General features: G+C 35.1%; 2 protein-coding genes and 1 long non-coding RNA gene across 7 annotated transcripts in view; 1 reads left to right on the top strand and 2 right to left on the bottom strand.

Moving 5' to 3' along the window:
- LOC137858606 (uncharacterized) overlaps nucleotides 1-22,545 on the top strand; it is a 34,841-nt gene that overhangs the window by 561 nt on the left and 11,735 nt on the right. The window lies entirely within an intron of this gene.
- Nucleotides 44-2,519, bottom strand: C6H2orf66 (chromosome 6 C2orf66 homolog). Its single transcript, XM_068686605.1, has 3 exons — nucleotides 2,387-2,519; nucleotides 1,323-1,524; nucleotides 44-258 (listed from the first exon to the last, which is right to left on the bottom strand). The coding sequence occupies exons 1-2, from the start codon at nucleotides 2,507-2,509 to the stop codon at nucleotides 1,342-1,344; spliced, it is 306 nt and encodes a 101-aa protein (XP_068542706.1). The 5' UTR covers nucleotides 2,510-2,519; the 3' UTR covers nucleotides 44-258; nucleotides 1,323-1,341.
- The window catches only part of PGAP1 (post-GPI attachment to proteins inositol deacylase 1), a 45,822-nt gene continuing 23,320 nt past the window's right edge, over nucleotides 44-22,545 (bottom strand). For 2 of the 5 annotated variants that reach the window (XM_068686582.1, XM_068686583.1), the window contains exons 21-27: nucleotides 22,149-22,239; nucleotides 21,744-21,941; nucleotides 19,691-19,826; nucleotides 18,476-18,526; nucleotides 16,987-17,210; nucleotides 16,525-16,629; nucleotides 11,240-15,669 (exon numbers count right to left, since the gene is read on the bottom strand). In XM_068686582.1, the coding sequence (XP_068542683.1) occupies nucleotides 15,531-15,669; nucleotides 16,525-16,629; nucleotides 16,987-17,210; nucleotides 18,476-18,526; nucleotides 19,691-19,826; nucleotides 21,744-21,941; nucleotides 22,149-22,239 (944 nt within the window). In that variant the 3' untranslated portion in view covers nucleotides 11,240-15,530. Of the gene's footprint in view, nucleotides 259-818; nucleotides 1,389-2,386; nucleotides 2,532-3,199; nucleotides 3,340-5,648; nucleotides 5,754-11,239; nucleotides 15,670-16,524; nucleotides 16,630-16,986; nucleotides 17,211-18,475; nucleotides 18,527-19,690; nucleotides 19,827-21,743; nucleotides 21,942-22,148; nucleotides 22,240-22,545 lie in introns of those variants that run through there. The other 3 variants (XR_011097877.1, XR_011097876.1, XR_011097878.1) reach the window with 3 other exon arrangements.

Raw genomic sequence — 22,545 nt, forward strand, 5'->3', positions numbered from 1 at the left:
GTTACCCCCGCGCACACAGACACGGGGCAGCAGGGAGAAGCCCCCCTTTGCACTCCCCTTTTATTCACGTTTTAACACAAGGCTGTGAGCCCAGCAGCACGCGTTTGTCAACAGACAGCAAAGAGCCAGCTAGAGGGAGAAGGCAGCTTGCACGGGGAAAACCGTGACACAGAGAGGTCCCCGGAGTGTCGTGTCACAGGTAAAGCAGGAGTGGGTTGCTGTGAGTTACCACTTGGCGTGAAGTTGAGGAGTTAACACCTGAAAGAGAGGGGAAAAAAGGGCAAGAGGGCATTAGACAAAGCCCTTCTGGTCCATTTCCAAATTGACATGCATTGTACTCCTTGTGGGGAGCTTTTTTTTTTTTTTGCTTATTTCTTTACTGACAAACACTTGGCAAAAAAATAATTTAGTATTAAAATCTAACTGCAGCTTTCACTGTTATTCACGCTAAGGACAGTGGAGCTATGATTATGATCACAAAAATACATGTTATGCAACCCTAAAAATCCTTAGCTGAACACTGATCACAAGTGAATCTCTTTAAAGTATTGGGCACATCACCTAAATGCTTAGATTCAAATCGTACTGAAATTTTCACCTATTTTTAAAATGGGAGTAAAGAGTTGTTCCCCTTTCCTCAGAATCGGCACTATTCAATGACTTTCAAAATGAGCTATAAAATGATTTATGTGTTACAGCGTTTACTAATACATAGATAAGATAGCTAAGAAATACCTACTATAATGTGAGGCTGTATTTATTCATAATGCAAACTTGGCCCCTGTCAATTTTATTTCACATTTACAGAAACGTATGAATGAATTCACAATCATTTTATTCAACCTTCAATAGTAGTGGTAGAAATACGGAAAACAACACAAGTGGACAAAGATGTACACAATGTATGCTTTGACAGTGCAGTATCATACATGTAAATTCATTTTCTTAATATCCATGCATCACATGAAATAAATAGTCTACAATTTTATTAATAGTTTAAGTTACTTAAATAAAATCTGCCTTCTATATTATGTGTACATTTTCAGCATTTCTCTCCCCATGAAAAAAAAAAAAAAAAAGCATGGTCTATATAGATCTGCAGAAGTACCACGTGTTATTTTACAGAAGTAGTTAACACCTCATAAATCTCTACCTCAAACAATATCCAAAAAACTTCAGGCATGAGTTAAGGTGTCACATTTTTCATTTCTTCTGAATAACAAGTTGTTTTTATACTTCAGACAAAAGTGAGAATCACTTGAATTCAAGTCTTTCACTGGCTTACATGTAACAACATTAGAGGAAAAGGCATCCTCTTTTACCTTGGTTCAGCACCATCTTTTAGCCTTTGAAATGATTTGGAAAAGAATTTTTCCTTTCTTCATAATCTGCAAATGCAGAAGCAATAGGATCTGAGTAGAACATGACAGGCCTCGGTCCTTCATTGTTCATAGTGAAAGTAGCTGGGAATTTTCTGAGATCAAGACCCCTGCCCGAAAAATAAGCCTGGAGTGTTCTGAAAAACTGAACATATTTCATATGTGAAAACAAAGCACGCCCAACAGACATTAATTATTCATACTGAAACACAGTAGATTAAACATTTCCTCCTATAATGGGTGAAATGCTCTATTTTGATCATAAACTGATGCAGTATCGGCAATAGAGTTCAGACTCATCCAATCTGCCCATGGCTGATAGCATTTAAGGACCACCAGCATTTTACTGGTGATCCACGCTCCCAACTGAACCACAGAAGATGCAAATGTTAATCCTTTTAAAACAGACACAGCAAAACCCTTGCTGAGGGCAAATAGATAGTGCAGTTCTGTTAAACATTTCTCTAAAGACACGTTCTCCAAGAGTTAGCAGCAGTGGACAATAGATTTGAATTGGCCCCTTAGATTGCTTACAAGTAGAAATATTTAATCAATGCTTCTTTAAACAGTGGGGAAAACTGTAGGAAACTCCCCCCCCCCCCCCCCAAATTACTTATAAGATCTTGCAAGTGGTTAACTTTCAGATCTTTTGCTACAAACAACATGCCAGATGGAAACTTACCTGTACATCTAGAAGATGAAACACGTAATCAACAGAGTACAAATTTGAAAGAAACATAATAATCATTCCTGTTCTGGACCATAAAATGAGCATCCGTATGATCAAAACATTTTTAAAAGTAAACCTGCTGGATGAAGATCACACTAAGAATGTCTCTTCAGTTAAGGGGTACATCTAGACTGAAGAATGCTTATCCAGTTGTTGTTATTGGCTATACAAAGTGCATAGTTACTAAACCCTCTCACCTGTATATAAGTAGACAAAAAATCTTGTGAAAGAAAACACAAACAAAACTTAGACTATCCTTCTTGCAGTATTTCCTTACCAGATCTCTGTTTCTAGGGTTATCTAGAGGTTTCCATTTTTCTTCTGGTTGGAAAGGAGCACCCTTTGTCAATCCTCTTACAGCCAATACTGTATATAGACCCAGGAGCACCACTTTCCACATGTTGAAAAGATGAACAGACTACCTGTTAGAAGGACAAAGAACCAGGCTCCTTAAGTCCTACAGAACTGTCACTGCTAACAAGTTACGCTAACAATCCAAAGGAGCGCTGCAAATTATCCATGACAAGGAAAATCTGCCTACTACAGATCACATTTGTGTGCTATCAGCTTTTTTGGTTCTACACTGAAGTACTAAGAAGAACAAATTATTCTAAAGAAGTGTTTCCCTTAACAAAGCTATTTCTAGACACCAAGTTCCTTCCTTATGAAAGAGACCAGTTTGGCGCTTAACACAAGAAACTGACATTTGTAAATTTACATTTTTTATTACATTACAGCCATTTTCATTGGCTGATTAGTTAAAGTATCCAGTTTTTGTATGCTTCCAAGGATAATGCAAAACTATGGCTTAAGATCACATTTCTCTTTTTTTTTTTTCTTTAATTTAATGAAATGAAAGCGCACTACATATATTAATAAGTGCAATGACAATACAGTCTGGTATAATACACTAGAGACTTGTTTCAAAACTTGATTCAAGAAAAAAAAAATCAGATTCTAACCTTTCACTCTCTTTAAAATAAAGCTTACCAGTGAATTTGGCTCTGGCTTGCCCCTTCTTGGTTCTTCTGCTTGTAATCTGTGAACGAACTGATCTCTGCACTTATATTTCTAGTGGACTGTAGGTGGGTGTCAATGACGTTAGCAGTTCAAAAATACAGTAATGATTCCATTTCCATCCATGACATAAAGACCCTTGAGAATTTCATCCTTAATACTCTTAAGACCTGTTGCTATTGAACAGTGCAGTGCAAATTCCTCCTCCCTAAGCTGCATTACAGAAAATTGGTGGTAAGCATATAATAAGTTTAATACAACTCCCAGCAGAGATAGCAGAGCTCTATCAAAATATTACTTTTAATTAAAAATTATTAACCACATCTACCAAACAGTGACTAACAGATAAGTACAGCTGGTAGAATGGTTTTCAAGCAAGATGAGATATGGATCTTTTTCTTGATGCTGGAGAAAGAGAGAAAAGTAATGTCTGTTTCCAAAACCATAACATTTTAATGAAAGCGTTGCTTTCCTTCTCTGATCTTACTGACAGTCGATACGCTCCTGTCATACTACAAACTAAGACAAAGAGTGCAAGAAGGACTATGCTAATTTACCTTGGCTTTATTTTGTAATGTCCTTCATCTCAAAACTGATCAGTATTTTTTGCTTGTACATTCACTACACTCTTGTCTCTACTATTTAGGTGATTTTTGATTAGCATCACATAAAATGCATCTCTAAAGAGACATTTTAAAACTAGTTTTTGATAAAGATTTATCTTAACCCTAATGATGACTGTGTTTTTCCGGAGTAGAAGGCTTTACATCTTTTTTGGGTTTCAATACTGAAAACTAAAACAAAAGCCTAACGATGCTCTTCCATGCAGACAAAATTGTGGGCATCTTAACATCATTACTGATAGAGTAACCAAAATTCTATCAGTATTGATGTCATCACTGCAGTAAGTGTTGGCTTATTGACAGCTTGACACCCAGAAGTTGACTTATCCAACTGGTATATTATTCTATACGGTTGAAATAAAAAACATTATTGAAAAAAATTGCATAAGAACAGAAAGATCAGCAGCTTGCTTAATTTTCCAATACCAAAACACCCTTAATTCTGAAATTTGGTGTAAAATTAGGGCAAAGTATTTGTTTGAAAAAGCAAACATAAAAAAAACACCTTTGGTTGTCATATCTGCTTTAGGAATAATTTCTGGCATAGCAGAGTCTATGTATGTAGCCATGGTCACATCACGATTGTTTGCATCTTGATTACCAGTCTATAAAATGAGGATTTCCCTGTTTTGGAATAATGCCTATAGGTAGGCTTCATCCTTCTTATTAGAGATCTGCATTATATGTAGCTCAGAATTTACACTTACAACCCACAGCAATTTCATGATTTCCTCATCACTTTGTGTAGGAGACACAATAAGCTGCTGCTACAGCTGTTTAAACCAAGCTGCTGTTATTGTTGGTGGGTTTTGTTAGTTTATTGAATGATATGGTATTTTACTGTATATTTAGGGGTGCCAAATCAAATACCTGTAGTCTTCTGCAGAGCCAAGGTAAAACATCTAATGGAAATTACAGAAGGTTTAAAAAACAAAAGTAGCCTCATTTCCCAATCCAACTGCCCTAAAATCAATTCTAAAGAAACTTACAAACAAGGTACCTCTCTGTTTCTGAAGGAAGGAACTATATTTATGTCATTAAAAAAAAAAACAACAAAAAAAAAAGAAAAAATTCATCATCAGACACAAGGAGAATTAGCCCTTTCATTTAATTATGAAGGGAAACTGCAGTCCTGGATTTCCTTAGGGTGACAGACTTGTCACTTTAAGATGGTTTAAGGAACAGTTTAAACTATGCATGGAAGTACCCTTATTTCTTTCCAAAACATTGTCCTATGTTACTAAGCAGCCATTTTACAGCTACCACCTTAAGATATTTAAATTTACCTTAAAATATTTAAGGTAAATACCTCTAATGGCTTATATTCAACAAAACTTAAAATATTTTTTTTTTTGGGGGGGGGGGGGGGGGGGGGGGGGGGGGTGTTCTTTCTCTCCCCCAGATGGGAACACAGACAGAGAATCATTCACTCAACTTGCTTCTGTTGAGGAAGATTTCTTAATCTTCAACATGACTTCTGAGATTTCCTATTAGACTTTGGTTTCTTTTGCCAGAGACACCAGGCTCTGTAGCCAGAAACATTGTTTGGAATTTTATTTCTGGCACTGACTAAATAAACGTAAACAAAAGAAATATTGAAACAGCAGTTGCTAAAAGTTTACCTTAGTGATGTTAACTTGCATATGAGAATCTTTGGTCTTGATTCCTCCTCCAGTCAACATATAATCAATCAGTTAATGCACATTTATGCTGTGTACATACACAATCAGTATCTGTAAAGCCAAGAGCGGGTTTATTTCCTTTTAAGACAGGAGACACATAGCTATCTGAAAATTCACCTATATTTAATCACAAGCAGGACATTTTCTGCTTGCACTCTGATGGTACTCACGGTTGAGGTCAACAGGTCTCTGATCAGCTTGGTTTTCATTTACTTACCTTCACATAAGCACAGGTGTATACACGGCTTTGCTTTCCTTCACTCCCCCTTTGTAAATGCATGTCCAGTGCCACGTCTTCATTAGTCAGAGCACAAGAGCACTTCTGGTGGCAGGCCGTCAGCACACAGCAGTGATAAAGAAAGCAGGAATGATTCAGTTCTGTTGCCTAAATAACAGGTTTTTTAACCTGAATCCCATCCCATCCCACCAAATTGATCTTACACCTATTTAGCTTAGACCTGTTTCTTCTCTACAACACTTAATACTACTTGGCTATCCACATTATTTTATTCACTAATCATTTATCGAGTCTGAATATCTTGTGCAGCTAACGTATTGTTTTAGCAAAACAGTGTTCTGATCCCAGTTATTCACCTTGTAGGTATTTCTCCATTGCCTTCATTATTATCATCTTCTGCCTTCATATATTATCATCTTCCCCCTGGGACTTCCTGTTCCAGTTCTGTCTGACATCTTTACTTTATACCATGATCACTGCAATAGCAAACACATTTCCCACCAGTGCTGGAGTGAAGTCTGAGCAGGCTTCTACAACCTGGTGTCTGAGTCAGAGCAGGCATAAAACAGATTGGTCAGAGCCATTGGTTCAAACTTTCCAAACCTCTGTGATGGCAAGGTGACCACATTTCCTCACAGTTCTTCTTTTCCTTCCTAGAGGTGCCCAAAAATCATTTGTTAGCATCGGTATAAGTTACCTTCTAAATTAACCAGAAGTTCCTCTAAAGGTAATGACCGGAAGGAAAAAAAATCTTGATTTACAGTTTGGGCTTACACTTCAGATTTAACTTTAAAAATTATAATAATAATGAGAAAAAAAAAAGAGCAGACAGGTTTATTTCAGCCACCCTTTCATTTTTCCCCTCTATTCTATCATTTGATTTATTCAGAAAAAAATATGGGGGGGGGGATATGCAGTATATTTAGATAATAAAACATAGCAAGGTCTTTTGTAAATTTGAAACAAGCATTGTTGCTGTTGGACTATTACGGGTATCCCATAAGAGAATTCAGACATTTTGGTTGACTGATGAATCACGTGGACAAGCAAGAGATTCAATTAGTATATGTTTGCCTGTAAGTGGTCTTTTTTTTAAAAAAAAAAATCTCTACAAAGTCGTGTTTTTAAGGTACAAGAATTTAAGCTAATTGTCAGAGAGAAAAGTCTGTTTAGACTTACTGCTCATTTTAATGTATTTTATGCCAAATATTTTTTTTTTTTTAAAGATAATTTAATTACAGTTCTTTCCTTCAAAGTCAAATATAAGTAGTATACATTGATACTAAAGTACTATTAGTATAGTTAGGCTGATTGAACAAAATTGTATCCTCCTTTGAGGACAGTAGCTAGTTTAACAAATGCTTTCAAGACAGATGTCCAAATTCTGCATTTTAAATGTGGCCAAATTTAAGCACTAGGTTTTTCTCAACAGACTGCCTACATAGAGACACAGCTTTAGTTCAAATCTTCTGAAAGAAGCTATACCAATGACATAGGCAATATGACACAGTAATATTCATATATTTTTAAAATTCCACTGAATCTGAAGATGTTCATTGCATTGCTTCTTCAGTTTCATGCAAGTTACTTCAAAATAAAAATTCTTTAAAATCCTGTTCTGGAATTAGAAGCAAAATCAAAACTATTAGGTTATTTACAGAACACATTCTTTTCCACTGTTTTACATTTCCCATTCATGATAGCAAGACACATATAAAGGCCTAAGATACATGATATTGAGGCATGATATTGAGACAGGCTTTGTTAAGCATCTTTCCTGTATGCTACGTAATATATGAGAAAAGTGTCTGTTATGTAAAGTAATGCTCCAACCACAATGCTTTTGTTCATTGTTTTTATTCTCTGCTTAGAATCCCAAGTATTACAAGTTGGAAGGAAAAGCACCAAACTGCTCCACATCAGTACCTGAGCAAAGACTAAAGGCAAATATTCACCACAACACCCATTAGCGTGTCTGTGCAATGAAAGTACAGGTAACATTCACAAACCTCTACAGAGTATGATTGTTAAGTGGCACTTTCTGTGAATTACAACTGTTCATACTAATGCAACCACGTTAGAACACCATACAAAAATATACAGAAGTGTTTATCTAACAGAACATATGCTATACAGTGTACTTTAAGTCATGTACACTTTAGTAAAAAAAAAAAAAAAAAAAAAAAAAGGACAAAAAAGACATGTTTTGTACACACTACAGACAGGGAAACCAACAAACAAAACATTAAAGTACCAGCATAGCTCCTATTCAAGTTGTCTTCAACTTCAACAACAACAAAAAAGGAATGGTATCTAAAAAGCAGTTTTGAACAACTGAGGTTTCAACTTTCAGTAATTTAAACATTAGCTGAAGATACGTATTCTCCAACGTTTTCTCAGCATCTCAAGACAAATACTTGCTGAAGCTTATTACATTGTGAGCGCTGTAGAGAACCAAGAATTCAGTTATAACTGTTTTAAAAAGCACAATAATTTTTTATAGCATTATTCAACCACTTATTGATAAGAATCTGCCAACATCTCCAGAAACCTTTAGCAGTTAGTTAGCTCCACCTAAAACACCAGGTTTACACTAGTTATATAAGAACTCTAAATAGAGGAAGAGTTAAAAGTGAGGTTGTTCGTTAACCAATAGATTTCTCCAAAAGTAATGTATGTGTCTTTCAGTGATATAAAGCCCTCCTAGCAAAAAGAAATAGACAACTGCAATACCCATCAGCTAAATAGGGTGTTTTACCCAATATTATGCTGTCTTTTGCTTTGGATTACTAGGCCTGCACAATTTTTCTAGATTCACCATCGTAAATAAAGTCTTAAAAGTAGTTCTGCCCTCTCCATGATTTTCGTACTAGTGTTCCTGTAGCCAGGATGTCAACAATGACTAGGATTATTGAAATATCATCAGCACAGAACAAAGAAGATCAAGTTAGGCAATTGGATCAAGAGTTTTAAAAGTCCTAAACTCACATATGGAAGGAAGTAGCAAAGAAGACACAAAAATGGCGTGGTTTCTGTTGTTCCACACTAAAATCAGGATTACGACAGCCAGATTCAGATGTCCACAAAAGAAAGTTAGTAACTCCTACTTGTATTGCTGCAAACAGTGATTGTTTCACCTGACATGAAGTCATTGTGTGTGCATTTTGAAATATCCACAGTCCAATGACAGTCTTTGAGATACGGCATCTCTAATCAAGAATCAGTCTTACTTAGTACTACTGAAAAACAACAGACTCAGAATTTGGGGGGCTTTGTTCAAAACAAACAATTCTATAGAGAGAACAAAGAAAAAAACAGAGGTCAAGAAGTGGCTTTCCTAAGGTCTTCATATTAAAAATATATACTATATATTTATATTTATACATCTGTATTTACTACATCAAAGCAGGATTTTAGGATCTTGAATATTTCTGTTTCTGAGAAGAACAGAATGCAGACAGCTATTTTTTTTTTTCAATCTTTTCAGGCTTTTATATATGAATATTTTCCCTAAAACTTGAAATCATGTACTCAAACTGCTGGAGCTTAAAAGCAAACAACCCCCACACTACACCCAAACCACTTTTTCCTCTCACACTTGTGTAGATACTGATATTCAATGTCTTAAATATTTTGCTTGAGCTACAGTTTTGAAGAAACTAAACAAAAAATTAGAATACTTAGACATACAGAAGACAAGCCACATCTGAGACTATTTTTTCTTCCCTATTTTCCTTTTTGTCATAATAGGCATATTTGAGAAGTAAGTCACTAAAGCTTTCTGACTTCAAGTGATGATTCCAAACCACAAGTACACCATACTTCACATAAATCTTAATCTCTGCAAATGCAGTAAAAAGGGAGGAGGGGTCAAAAAATATTCTCCCCAAATCAAGTTTCAGTATGATCCACACAAATATTTTTGGTTGGTTTCAAAAATGAAAAATAAGGCTACAGAAGTCTATAGGCTAAAGTGTATTAATTTGCTGCTTTAAGGCACAGGGTATGTTTGTTTGTTTTGCTTTAGAAAGCTACAAGTTTCGAGTCACAGTGAGAAATTTCACATTTCAATTTTGATCTGGCACTCTAATTTTATATGTCATGTCTACTTTTTTAGACTTCTGTAAAATATTTCAGTTGTTATGTACTGAAGTCTCTAATACTGTGTTCACACTCAAAGCGACACAAATGGAAAATACGGAAGCCTGAGTTGATCCCAGAATAGTGCATTTAGCATTTAAAAAAGCTAAACATCAAAACACTTGCATGCTTGACATATGCCTCGAAAGCATTTATGCAGTTGGAGGAAAAATAAGTCTTTGCTGGTATTTCAACAAACACGCACAACTTAATAAAACAACAGGACAGACGCTCTGTATCTTCACTATGTCATTTGCAGTGCCTTCTGTTACTGTGAAGCCTAAATTTTGTGCTACAGCAGAAGGATACTGCACAGCAAGGATAGCCGTGTGTGGAAGCAAGAACTGGAATGATGTGCTGCAAAATAACAGGTCTGTGTGCCATTCCTGGATTTTATAGACACAAGATCAGGTCTGATACTATACGCTTCCTACAGAATTCAGACCAAAACCCATCATTAACTGCAGAGAGTACATGTTTACAAGATTTATTCATGAATATATGAGTTGCAAAAACTGCAACTTGCATGTAAGAATACAGAATGAGACCCTAAATATTAAACCAAATTAAGGTCAAAATATCACAAGTGTGACTGGTTTCCGTACTCAACACAGTAAGCACATATTTGAGACAGTTATATGCTGAGATACCTGAAGAATTAAAGTGGTGGGCAGATTTACTTCAGTAAAAGCTACAGAATTTTCTCCCTAAATGCTTATATTTATTTTAAAAAGCAGTAATGTTTAGTAACAAGATGAAATGTATACATTTTAGTCTTTTAGATAAAGATAACTGACCTGATTAGAAGTTTTGAATACATTCTTCCGTAAATATGAAAATGCATCAAAATACAGGTTTTTCATATAAGCTTTTTAAACACTTAATGGATTGTTCTATGAATACTAGCTGAAAGTTCTAGCTCTAAGAAAAGGTAGAAAAAGTATTTTACTTTAACATAAATACTTTCTTTTTTCTTCAATTGTCATTCCCTGGCAAACATTTCCAGAGGTATGTAAGAGCAACACATAGCTTTAGGGACAGAAGTATGTTTCTGCTAAAGGAATGGCGATGAAAGTTTTAAAACAATTCACAGTACAGTGCTAAGTGCTTATAAAAGCCAGTTTGATTATCTTCCAAAAAAAGAGATGTAAAAAGTCAAACCTGAAAACTAAGTGACTAACATTCACAATGAAATATAAAAGAAACAGTAAGAATTCAGTCTGTTCTACAGCTAACAATTTTGTAGTGGCTTAGTGACTTAAAACAGCAGCACAGTTAATGAAAAGACACCATAACCACCTCCAAAAATATTTTCAGTAGCTCTAAGTATTGACAGCCTTTAAATAGCTGCTCTATTTCTGCAGTATAAAGAAGACTTCTGTCTTGTCTTCTGTACAATTACTGACATTCAGTACTCTAGGTTCTTGTCCTTTGTTTGTTGCTTTTTTTTTTTTTAAATTCCCCTTCTGATAGCTCATAAAAACACATGAGACACGTAAATCTTACTTTGAATGCATCCTGAGATACAAACCAGAAAATATTTGTTTAACGTTTTTGTATGTTTATCACAGTGCTTATTACTGGATTGAACTAAACTTTATCAGATTGATCAAAAAGGCTTCGTAAGTGTTTAAATATATGCACGGGCACATAATTAACTTTATTTTTTAACTTCAATTTTCTGTTCTGTCAAGCACAGAAATAGATATATCAAATTTCAGGAAAAAAAGCCAAGTGACAAGTTTATAAACTTGTTACTGGAAAATAGATGGAGAATTCAACTTCATATCAAATACCAACCAACACAATCCTTTTTGCTTGTTTTAAGTATCAATGCATTGTTTTGTTTACTCGCTAAAGCATGACTCTTTAAAGGTAGCCCATTAGGGTGACTTTCAACACAGTTGAAAAACTCACTCACAGGCAGTCTCCATTCCTTCTGCAATATGTTACAATTGCACTGTTCAGGTTTGTTTGTTTTGGTGTATGTGTTTGTTTTTTTTAAAATCTTTGCAAATGAATACTTAGCAATAAATTGCTATATGTATCGTTGCACTCAAAAGAAATCAGAGCAGAACTCCAAGTTTTACAAATAAAATTAAATGGAATTCCAGTTACTAAACAAAAAAGAACTATCAGACATTTCACATGATGCAAAAATATGACATACTGCACCTACCGTTTAAATGAAACTGAAAATATCACCTTTGGTAATTCCAGTTAAGTGGTAACACTTTTTCTATACCATACAAATATAGACCTTTTATGATCTAATAGCTACAGGTGTAGCTACTATTATTGCAGAGTCACAAGACCGTGAAGAAAATCCACGTTTGATTACATCAACCAAAAAAGATTAGACTTCATGAGGAATTCAAGTTATGGGGACCTTACTAAAAGATTCTCATTAAGTCTCTCCCCTACCGCCCCCCCCCCCCCCCCAAAAAAAAAAAAAAAAGACTTTGCTATACAATTAGTGACATTTGGTAGCCCAGGTTCATCTCCAGTGGTGGTGGTGATGGTTTTTGTTGTTTTTCTGTGTGTTTGTAGTTGTTGTGTTTTTTGTTTGTTTTTTTTTTTTTTTGTTTTAACTCCTTCCCTGATAGCTTATAAAAACATACAAGCCACAAAAACTTTTCTTTTGAATGCATCCTGAGGTACAAGCCAAAAATTGCTTGTTTTACACACCATAATCTCCATCTTAAAATGCTGAACATCCACATGGATAAAGTACAGTGGTTTTGTGAAATTAATACCTCAATTTCTGAAAAGGAACAGAACAACAAATTTGGAGTCTGCATGTCAGCAGGAATCTTCCCTTAGAGAGCAGAGTTCTAATCTATCACAGACCAGTTTGTGCCTTCTCCCATAGTCTAGATAAAGTTTGAAGAATAAACAGAAATTTTGATTTAAATGTATTAAGAGACATTCCAATATGTTTCCCAAAAATTGTTTTATAACCACAGCCTCCTCAGATAAAGGCTATTTCGGTAATACCTACACTTCCTCGTGCAGTCAATTAAAAATCCTTTCAGTGGGTTAGTCTACATTTCTGCTCAGATTGTAAAGGTGGATGTGGCAGAACTAGAAATTTGCAGAACAGAAGCCTTCTCTCCAAAAGGAAGATCATAGTATTTACCTTAAAACAATTTTAGATGTTTATAAAATCTTTTCATTCATCCTCTCTTAGAACGGGATGAATTGTCCTCTGAATTTGTCTTAGTACCTTCAATGATTATACATGGAATCTAACTGTGATTAGAAACCTAATCTCTTGAACAGCTAGTTAGACAGTCCACAATCACTGCAAAATCCAGATGCACATCTCTGAGAGCACAGTTTTTATCAAGCAAGTGACAAAGAACACAAAATCCAAACTAGCAGTAAGACTTCCCCTACTTCCCCCTCTGAAGATAAGTAGCCTCTGGAAAAAGGAGCATTAACAGAGAAGTGATAAAGTCTGGAATCTCAGGCTAAGGATTACATTTTTTATTTTCCTGCCTCCACCTTGAAAATCACTACCCAAAATTCTGTAACTCATTTCATGAGGAGTCTTAACAACATCAACAAAATTCACAGCTTAAAAAATACCATTAAATGAAAAATTTGGTGCTATTCTATGCTGCTGTAATTCAGTATGTTTCTCTGTTCGATTTTGTAAGCTATCAAAGTTGCTACATGCTGAGACTGTTTCCTCTTCTTATTCTATTATTTTATTCCACCAACAGCTCCAAAAAATGAGCTTGTGCATGAAGATCTGATTAAGATGGAAAACTAAAATCAGAAGTAAAATACAGTAAATACATTAGTAAGCCAAACCAATCATGAAGATCAAGGAAATGATCTTCCATTGAAATCCATCTTGCACATTTCACGACAGCCTTTTACCAGCCCCAGTGCGGTTCTGTCATTGTCTTTCACCCACAGCCACTTGAAAGTACAAAAACTACTCTATTCTTCTATGTCTGAACAGTAATTTTTAGGTTAAATCAAGCTACAAGTATATACCAACAAATTATCATTTATACATATACTGTAGCATGTATTTGGTTAGATAGTATCAGGATATAATATATTGAGTTAACTTTTCTGATTTACAAACACTACGCATAATCTAACCTTTTGATTAAAATGTTAAGACTGGAAGACCAGCACAGCAATTACTGACACCAGTGAGAGTTGGTTTGATTAGCTACTAATAACCTTTTCAGTTAAAGCAGTTTTAATGACTTACCGATAACTTGAACTGCTGACTTATTTATAAGGTGACCAAACAAGTTCATTGTGGAAAGTCTGTGTGAATTAATAAGTCTTTCCAGCCGGCTCAAATGAACTGACCCTAAGAACAAGCTAGAAGTAACTGAGGCACTTTAGGCAAGAATAACAAGATACAATAAAATCAATGTGTCAGGATCTACAGCTATATTAAGAATACACTCAATTGACAGTAGGTAGCAGATTTCCTGGTATTATCCATATAAAGTAATTAAGCTGGTATAATATTTCCATATGAAGGTGACAGATATCTCAGATAGTGGAGACAGCTGACACAGAAGCAAGTGCTCATCTCTACACAGAATCAATACCTCATTTTAACCTAATGGTTAGTGTGATTTCTTCTGTAGGCAAAACACATACCCAGGAGATGGAATTTCTTACACACAGCTATTTTAGGCGTTGTTATAAATGGCAGTCACTGTAGCATCTAGGCACAACGATAATACTTTACGCAGAGCTAATAATTATGGTCAGTATTTGCCACTAGTACCAGGAGTCCACATGAGGAAGTTAGCACAGCATGGCAAGGCACGAATTTACGATGTTGTAACTTAACTATTCCATATTAGTTTACTGTATGGACATTTACTAGAACATGACTGATTCTCCATTTATGATAGGAAAAAAAATGCCTTGCCTACCTGTAAACAGTGCAATATAGCAACTGTGCTGTAAACTCACACCATACCTCACTGTTTGCTAGCTTCTACGTATGGACAAAAAATTGGCAATGTTTTAAAACAACATTAGAGCAAATTGTTTATGAATCTGCTGACATCTTTCCTGAATAGAAAGCTACACAGAGTATTGTTGTTTTTTTACTCTCACAAAAAGTAAAATGTGTAAGACTTTCAATAATCTCACAAATGTTCAACAGCGACTGAACAAATACTTTGATAGAAATAGCAGTTCTATAAAAGCAGTACATTCCGGTTTGTCTAGACACAACTGTGACAGCTTTTAAATTAGCATAAAATGATTAAAACTATACTTGGCTGTGTAGTTTTTGTGATAGTCACAGTGTGCTTGAAATTTATTCAGTTTTAACCAGCATACTTTAGACCTGCAAGATACGCAAGTTTAGAACATATGCATTGCACAGCATACTGAGTAAAAAAAGTCTGTTTAAACAAAGAAGTATAGTGAAATATCAAAGTGTCTGCAAGGCAAACAGTATTGATGTTATACTAATAAGATTTATGTGCTTACACACACACACACATTGTTAATTCACTTAATTTTCACAGTCAGGAAGTAAACACCATGAGAAGCTTTCTAAGCAACACGAACAGAACTATAAACTTTTTATAAAGTATTCGTGGTTCTGTCATCTTTCCCAAATAATCCAAATTACCATGTTAATCAAGGCATTTCTTTGTTGAAATTTACCCCCTTTCCAGAATTACTTCTAGGCTGCAATATTCTTCTTATGTATAACCAATGTTACACAAGACAACATAGTACATGTAGAAGAAGAGAAAAAGTTACAAAGTGGGGTACTTTGTATAAATGCATTCGTCCAAAAGCCAACATTGCAACAGACAAAGGGAGTGGAACTTTGGCTGCAATCTTCAAGAGTTTACTGTAAGAATATAAAGAAAAAAATGGTATTTTTGTAGTCACACATGCAGAAGGAGCAAAAAAAAAAAAAAAAAAAAAAAACAAAAAAGAAGCATATTTAATTTTCTTCTGAAAATTAGATTTCAAAGATTTGCTCTTTTTAAACAGAATGTCTAAGTTCAGTGGAAAATAGTGATTTATAAGCAAGAGAAATTATGCCAAAAGACTATTAAAATGTCAATTAACATTATCCTTATATTAATTTAAAAATAAATCAACTGTAACACAAAGGTATAATGTTTTAAATTATTCGAGTTAACAGGTATTGGTCAAGAGAATAAACTACATTATTTATTAGTAGTAATCTTTCATAGGACACTGACTAACTTTTATGTCTGAGGAAGAAATTCTCTATCTGTCAGCAAAAACAAGTGTTCAAAACTTCTTAACTCAGCAGAAACCACATTACAGGCACATTTTTCAATTGTGCCCATAAGGGAGCGTTATAAGAACATATCTACAGTGGTTTCAGATCCACTTTTCCTTGTAACTTCCAGATAAAAATTTTTAAGATGTATTAGGATTCTGTAACATTTAAAAACATTCAATGAGTTGTGAATGAAAAATTCATAAAAGGAGTCTTTGTACAACTGATTGGTTAGATAGTAATATTTCATTTAAGTCTATATGGTAAACACTGCTGTTTTCCTTCGCTTACCTGAACTACAGGTCATTCGTATACATTTTACATTTTACCTAGTCCTTAAGATTTAACTACATGAGTTTAGGAATTTCTGTGTAGGCTGAGCAATTACATATATGTGCAGCACAAATTAAGAAAGAAGCGGTAAAACAACTGAGAACTGGGCTACAGTACCTTGATTTCACTTCAGAAGTAGTTGAATTCATAAGAATTTCTAAAATGCATACAAGGATAATAGCTGTAGATCTACAAGGATCAGGATCGAGCCTAACATTGTACCTGCCAAAAAAAGTGAGTTAGTTTTAAAAGCACGTTACTTTTAAACTAGGCTACCAAATAAAATCCAAGGTGGGAGCAATGACGTGCTAATAACAACATATATGTCATGTATATGTCATCATAAACTGAATATAAATCACTTCTGTTTCATTACTTCCTTCAACATACCATTTGGTATTACCTCTTAACATCTACTTATATTGTTCTTTCCATGCAATCTAGCTTTAGTTACAGTTGTAGTTGTCTGAAGTCTTTCATGCTATAAGGTAGGTAGAAAAATTAAGCATTTGCAATTGTGACTATCTTCCAAGGTTCAGATTCTTTTCCTCCACCCTTACTGGCAATTTAAGAAATTACCTGAGATTTTTAAACCAGTAAACTAAAGATGGCAGGTTCAGCAGCACAATCCATGTGAATAAATAGAGAATTGTAAGATGGATCTTAAGACTGTTAACAGTTTCAGCAATTGTCGTACTATTGGAGAGAGATTGTGTTGGTTCTGAAGTTAAGTCTATCAAACTTCGGCTTTTGACCGTGTGTCTACTGGAGTTCTGTGAAGTTTCTTTTGAGCAGTCTGAATCCTGAAGATAAAAGACAGTAGTCATAAGAACACGTGCTGGCTTCTAAGAACCCTAAGAAGGGAGCAGGAGGGAAAAATTGTCCCTACAGTCGCATATGAACTCTGATTCAGGAAGAAAATTTGCAATTTATCCCTCAAAAAAAGCCATCAAAAGCAGAGTTCAATAGTTCAATTTTAAAGCATCTAGATTTAACCAGCAATTTTCTTACACTAATAGTTTGTGTGTCTTTGGAAAAAAAAAAAAAAAAAAAAAAAGAATGGATGATGGAGATACCCTGACACCACTGCAGTGAGAAAAATATGGAGTTCCTGGAAGGAGGAAGAACAGAATAAAAGAAATAATAATACATGTGGGTGAAAATCACATATAATCATTCATGGAAGAAATATACAGAAGGTAATGTAACTGGGAGTAAAACATTAACTGTAGGAATGAATAACAAAGATAAATGAGTTGGCAGATGATAACTTCCAATGACAGAAAAAAATACAAATGAAACAAGGAAAGATGATACGAATATGAAAGAAGAGAGATGGAGAAAATTTAAAACTAAACGTAAATAACACCCCAAAGTCCCAAAGAAAATTATCAACAACATGTCCTGGCTGACTACTTTTTTAACCGTATTTTATGAAAGAATGAGTAGTCATTATATGAATGTATCCACGCACTTACACTTCAGATCCTATATGTTAAAGTAACTGAAAAAAAGAAACAAAATTCACATTGCATGAAACCCAGCAATATTTTGCTTCTTCACTCCTTTTCAAATAGTTCCCAATTTACTGGAATCTCAATCCATATCCATCTAATGAGTAATATTTGTCACCTTCTGATTAAAACAAACAAACAAACAAACAAAGAACTCGGAACTCCACAAGCTACCTATCTGGAAAAGAGAGTATACGTTATTATAAACATAGTTTATACCTAGAAAAAAGGTTTTTTCTTTAGATAAGGCAGATACCAAAACTCAGACAAAAAACTGTCATTCTGCTATATCTTTAGAGACTAAATATTTCTCCTAAAATGTTTTCAGTCAAGTTTGCACTGCAGTGATCTTCAGCAGTGAATGCAGTGACCATATAGGATACTTGTGTCCAGGCTTTTCTTTCACATCATGCATACAGTAAGTAAACTCCACAGCCACCTGGTCATCACGACACAACTCAATACTGTAATGGCAAGACGATAATTTATAATGCATGGGGCTTGCCAAACGATTTTTGGTCACTTAATTTTGAGGAGAAACAGGAAATACTCACCCCATTTAGCATGTTTTTTTCTGCTCCTACATTCACATGTAGTTTTATTACCTGTAAGACAGACCATTTGGCTTTTTAACAAATGTTGCTTCACACGATAGCTACAGTATACAAGAATCTCAGGCTAATTATTTTTTGTCCCTTTTTATAGATAGATAATTCTAGGGTCCCAATGGAGCCGCGATTCTAGGAGGAAGAGGGAGTTCTAATCAGCAACATCCAAAGTGCTCTCTTAAGGGTTTCCAAGCACAGAGGGAGAAGCTGAGCTGGTCTGCTTCCACTGTGATAGAAAAGGAATACCATCGGAAAATCTGCATATTCCTTACTTCCTCTTCCTCCTGATAACTCAGTTTTACTTCCCTTCTGTAAAAACACACATCAGGCCACAAAGGAGAGGTCCCATATCAGAAATTTACTGCAGAAGTGGAAGCAGGGTCAGCATGGAAATGTCCTTCACAGGGTAACTTTATGTCACAGGGATTTGAAAGAGAGCCCTGTTCTTCAGGCTGTGCTTTCTTCTGCTACATACCTTCTTCAGACCACCTGCAGGCTGCTCCACTTTGTACCCTTAACTCCCAGATGCATGCTCCCAAAGGCTTCCCTAGTAACTAAGTACAGTAGCTGTTTTAGCAGCTATATAACCATGGGGTGAATCAGATATCTACCTTAGATGAGTTAGATGCTCTGATGCAAAAAAGACCATGGAAACTGAATAGCAGGGACTAAATATGGAGCCTTGATCCCTTGGCCAGTGCCACAAATTAGCCACACAATAAAGACCGTCCTAATTCTACAATTTGTCCATTTTCCTTCCTTTTACTTCATAAGGATTTGTGAAGTCTTTAAAATAAAAAGTATTCTACAGAACATTCAAGGATCTTCTTTCACTACAGCCAAGGGAGCCAATTAGTCTTTGATTTTATAACATGACATTCATAAGAAAAAATTTAAACTATACGAATTATTGTAGCAGGCATATAGGACCATACATTCCTTTAAAAAAGTACAATCAAAACAACAAAATAATTCTAAGTAGTGTGAGATTGAAAGTCTGAGGAGTTCAAAAAAAAGACCTACTTCAAGTATGCGAATAACCACATTTCCTTAAAGTATGAAAAATGGTAACCTCTATTTTTGCTTTTAACACTGGGTTAATTCAAAGCAGATGAAATGTTGACATTATGTACATATCTGGAATGCTTAGCTTTTCAGTACCTTAAACAAGTATTGAAGATAGATAACGAATACAGCCAGTGCACCACAAGTGGTCCAGCTAACCAAAGCAAGAGACCCCATCACACAGAGTCTTCTGTATGTAAACAACTTGTTATCTTTCTGAAGCACAGTAGGTCTTAAAAAGCAAACAAACAAAAAAACCTTAACATTATACTTGGTAGTTTTCACGTTGTTACCAGATATCAAAGAATATTTGTTTCATGAATGACTCAAATGAATAATACGTTCCTCCTGAATATTGATTAAACACCAGAAAAATAAAGTTCAACAAATTTTAATATATACACTAACTGCTACGTAAGCTACTTTGCAAATAACTTTATCAAACTAACAAAACCATCTCACACCTTCCTGTACGTCTGTAACCAATACATTGTTAGTTATTATTAGTCTCTAACTAAGACATTATTTTTCTTTCATTTGGGGAACATAACGGATACATTGGTGAACATTAAGCATTAGGTTATGCTCACTCCAGATATGCATCAGTCACTAAGCTCTTCTGTGGAGCCCAGGAGAACCAGAACCATATTCTTACTACTGCACAGTTGTACCATCAGAGTAACTCCTACTACAAACATTACTACACTGCAGTGATCAGTGATAGCACAGCAGCATACAACCATAAGTCTGCAAGACTCGTTTTGTGACATTCTTCCCAAACAAGGGTTTCTGCTTACTCACAGTTTCAGAGAGACAGAAAATTTTATTTTAAGTCTCTGGATTCCAGCTGAAATGACTAAGAGACAAGTATGAATCTGAAATGACAAAGATGAGCTGAGAAGATACGAAAACCAAGGGAAGAAGGTGGTAAGGAAATGCAATGGAAAGGTGAAAAAGTCTGTAACCTCTCAGAATTTCACTGAACACTCCAATGTTAAGACAGTGAAAATGGGAAGAAGCATTATTTGGAAAATTTAAAAAACCTTCACAACAAATTTTGAAAATAACCACAAGAAGGGTACTTGGTAGGAACAAGGAACTCCACAGGCAGCTAGTGACAAGTTCTTTGCTGCTGGCTATATCAGATCTTTTCAGAAGACTGAGCAAAACCCAATTGAATCCCATATACTTTAGAGAGATTTATGTGTTTTTATTTTTTCTTCAAGAAATTCAGGACTGGATCAGAACGTGCGTAAGGTAATATAACTGTGTGAGGTATTAAAATTCATTACAAAGAACGATCTGACTTACAGGCAAATAACACAAAATCTAATTTTCCTGCCTTTGCTCAATACATTCTCAAGGGCTAAATTGAGCTAAAAATCTTAAATTTAGTAAGAGTAATTTCAAAACTTAGAAGTTGCTCACTTCATCGCTTATAACTAAATGTCTTCACATTCACTATTATTGATGAATAAGATGGCTGAGAAAAAGTAGCTCACACCACGTGTATTATTTGATAGAATAAGACCAGAAGTACTACTGATAAAGAAAAAGTTCATTTAGTAGGTATTTTCTAAGCAAAGAGCATCCCAACTAACTTTCTGGACAGACCAAATTAGTTTTCTATTGGCTGAAATCTAGGTGAGGACTTTATCAGTGTGAGAACAGTGAAATCATCAAATTAGCTAAGTATATTATCCAATTTCTAATTTACTCTTCCAAAACCTTTATTTTCCATTCCCCCCTTTTCTTAATCCCCCTTCCCTTTTTCAGCACTCATCTGTACATACAAAAACATTCCAGTATTCTTAGACATCATCTGTAAAATTCATCAGCTGCTGAGAAGGAAATAGTTCAGCCGTGTTCTTTCCTCAAACAAGCATTCCTCAAAAAGTAAAACTGAAAACTTTTATTGCAGCTGATGAAGGAAAGCCATTGAAGTTCCCTTTTGGAGATGTTAAACAAGGAAAATAATGCTATTCTGATATTTCATTAATATTTAACACTGACAAACCCAGATATCTAAAATCACGTATGAACCGTACTGCAGAATTTCATTTACCCAACCATTCATGCTGAAGCCAACCAAAATGAATGTTGCAGTCATCAAAAAAAAGCATAATTATAGAGCATAATGTTGTTTTACCTAATCAGAATTAACCATAATGTAGAGAAGACTCTCAGAGATGCAGAGAAAAATACTGCACTCCAGTAGGCAACGCCTGCCCCCAAAAGAAACAGAATCAGGGACACGAGGGGGAACCATACGTCCTGACTACTCAGTACAGCAGCATCCACCTCTGGCAGCGAGAGTGAATCCCATATCTCTCTAAACCAGTTAAACCTGCCAAAAACATGAAAGCGGTGTTACTTATGACTTTGACTTGCCATTACGGTAAGACATATGTCAACTCTTACTACACCCTTTCAAACAAAATGTCAGGTGTTCACAACGAAATCAGAATAATAATCCTCCCACCAAACCAAGTTTCAGAATTTTGAAACTTCTGTTTTAGAAACCGCTTTAAATAAATAAATTATGCAAACTTACCCCTGCAGAAACACAACAATGCTTATAATAGGTTCTACTTTGTAGGGTTTAGCTGTTCTAATTAGTTCAAGGGAAAATTCTGAACACTGGCCTAGAATCAAGAACAGAAAGTATCTATAACTATTATTTTGTCATGAACTTTAACAAAGATTATCCACAACAAAAAGTAAATTCAGACAATTTTTTGAAAGTTCACTTTAAAACAAGATAACCACGTCTTATGACAACACTAAGTCAGCACACTCCATCATGGTTGGACTTGATAATCTTGAGGGTCTTTTTCAGCCTAAATTAACCCTGTAATTCTATGATCCTCAAAGGCCTTATTCAGTGGATCATTCACATTCAGGTAATTTGACACAAGAACTTCTAGAGCAATTACAGAGTTTGCTACAAA

This window comes from Anas acuta, chromosome 6, assembly GCF_963932015.1.
Source record: "Anas acuta chromosome 6, bAnaAcu1.1, whole genome shotgun sequence".
Classification (NCBI taxonomy): Eukaryota; Metazoa; Chordata; class Aves; order Anseriformes; family Anatidae; genus Anas; species Anas acuta.

Excerpts from the sequence above, each read along its gene's own strand:
- C6H2orf66 (XM_068686605.1), bottom strand. The coding sequence starts at position 2,509 with ATGTGGAAAGTGGTGCTCCTGGGTCTATATACAGTATTGGCTGTAAGA. Across the intron at positions 1,525-2,386 it reads ACCCTAGAAACAGAGATCTG|TTTTTCAGAACACTCCAGGC; the intron begins GTAAGGAAATAC and ends AAATATGTTCAG.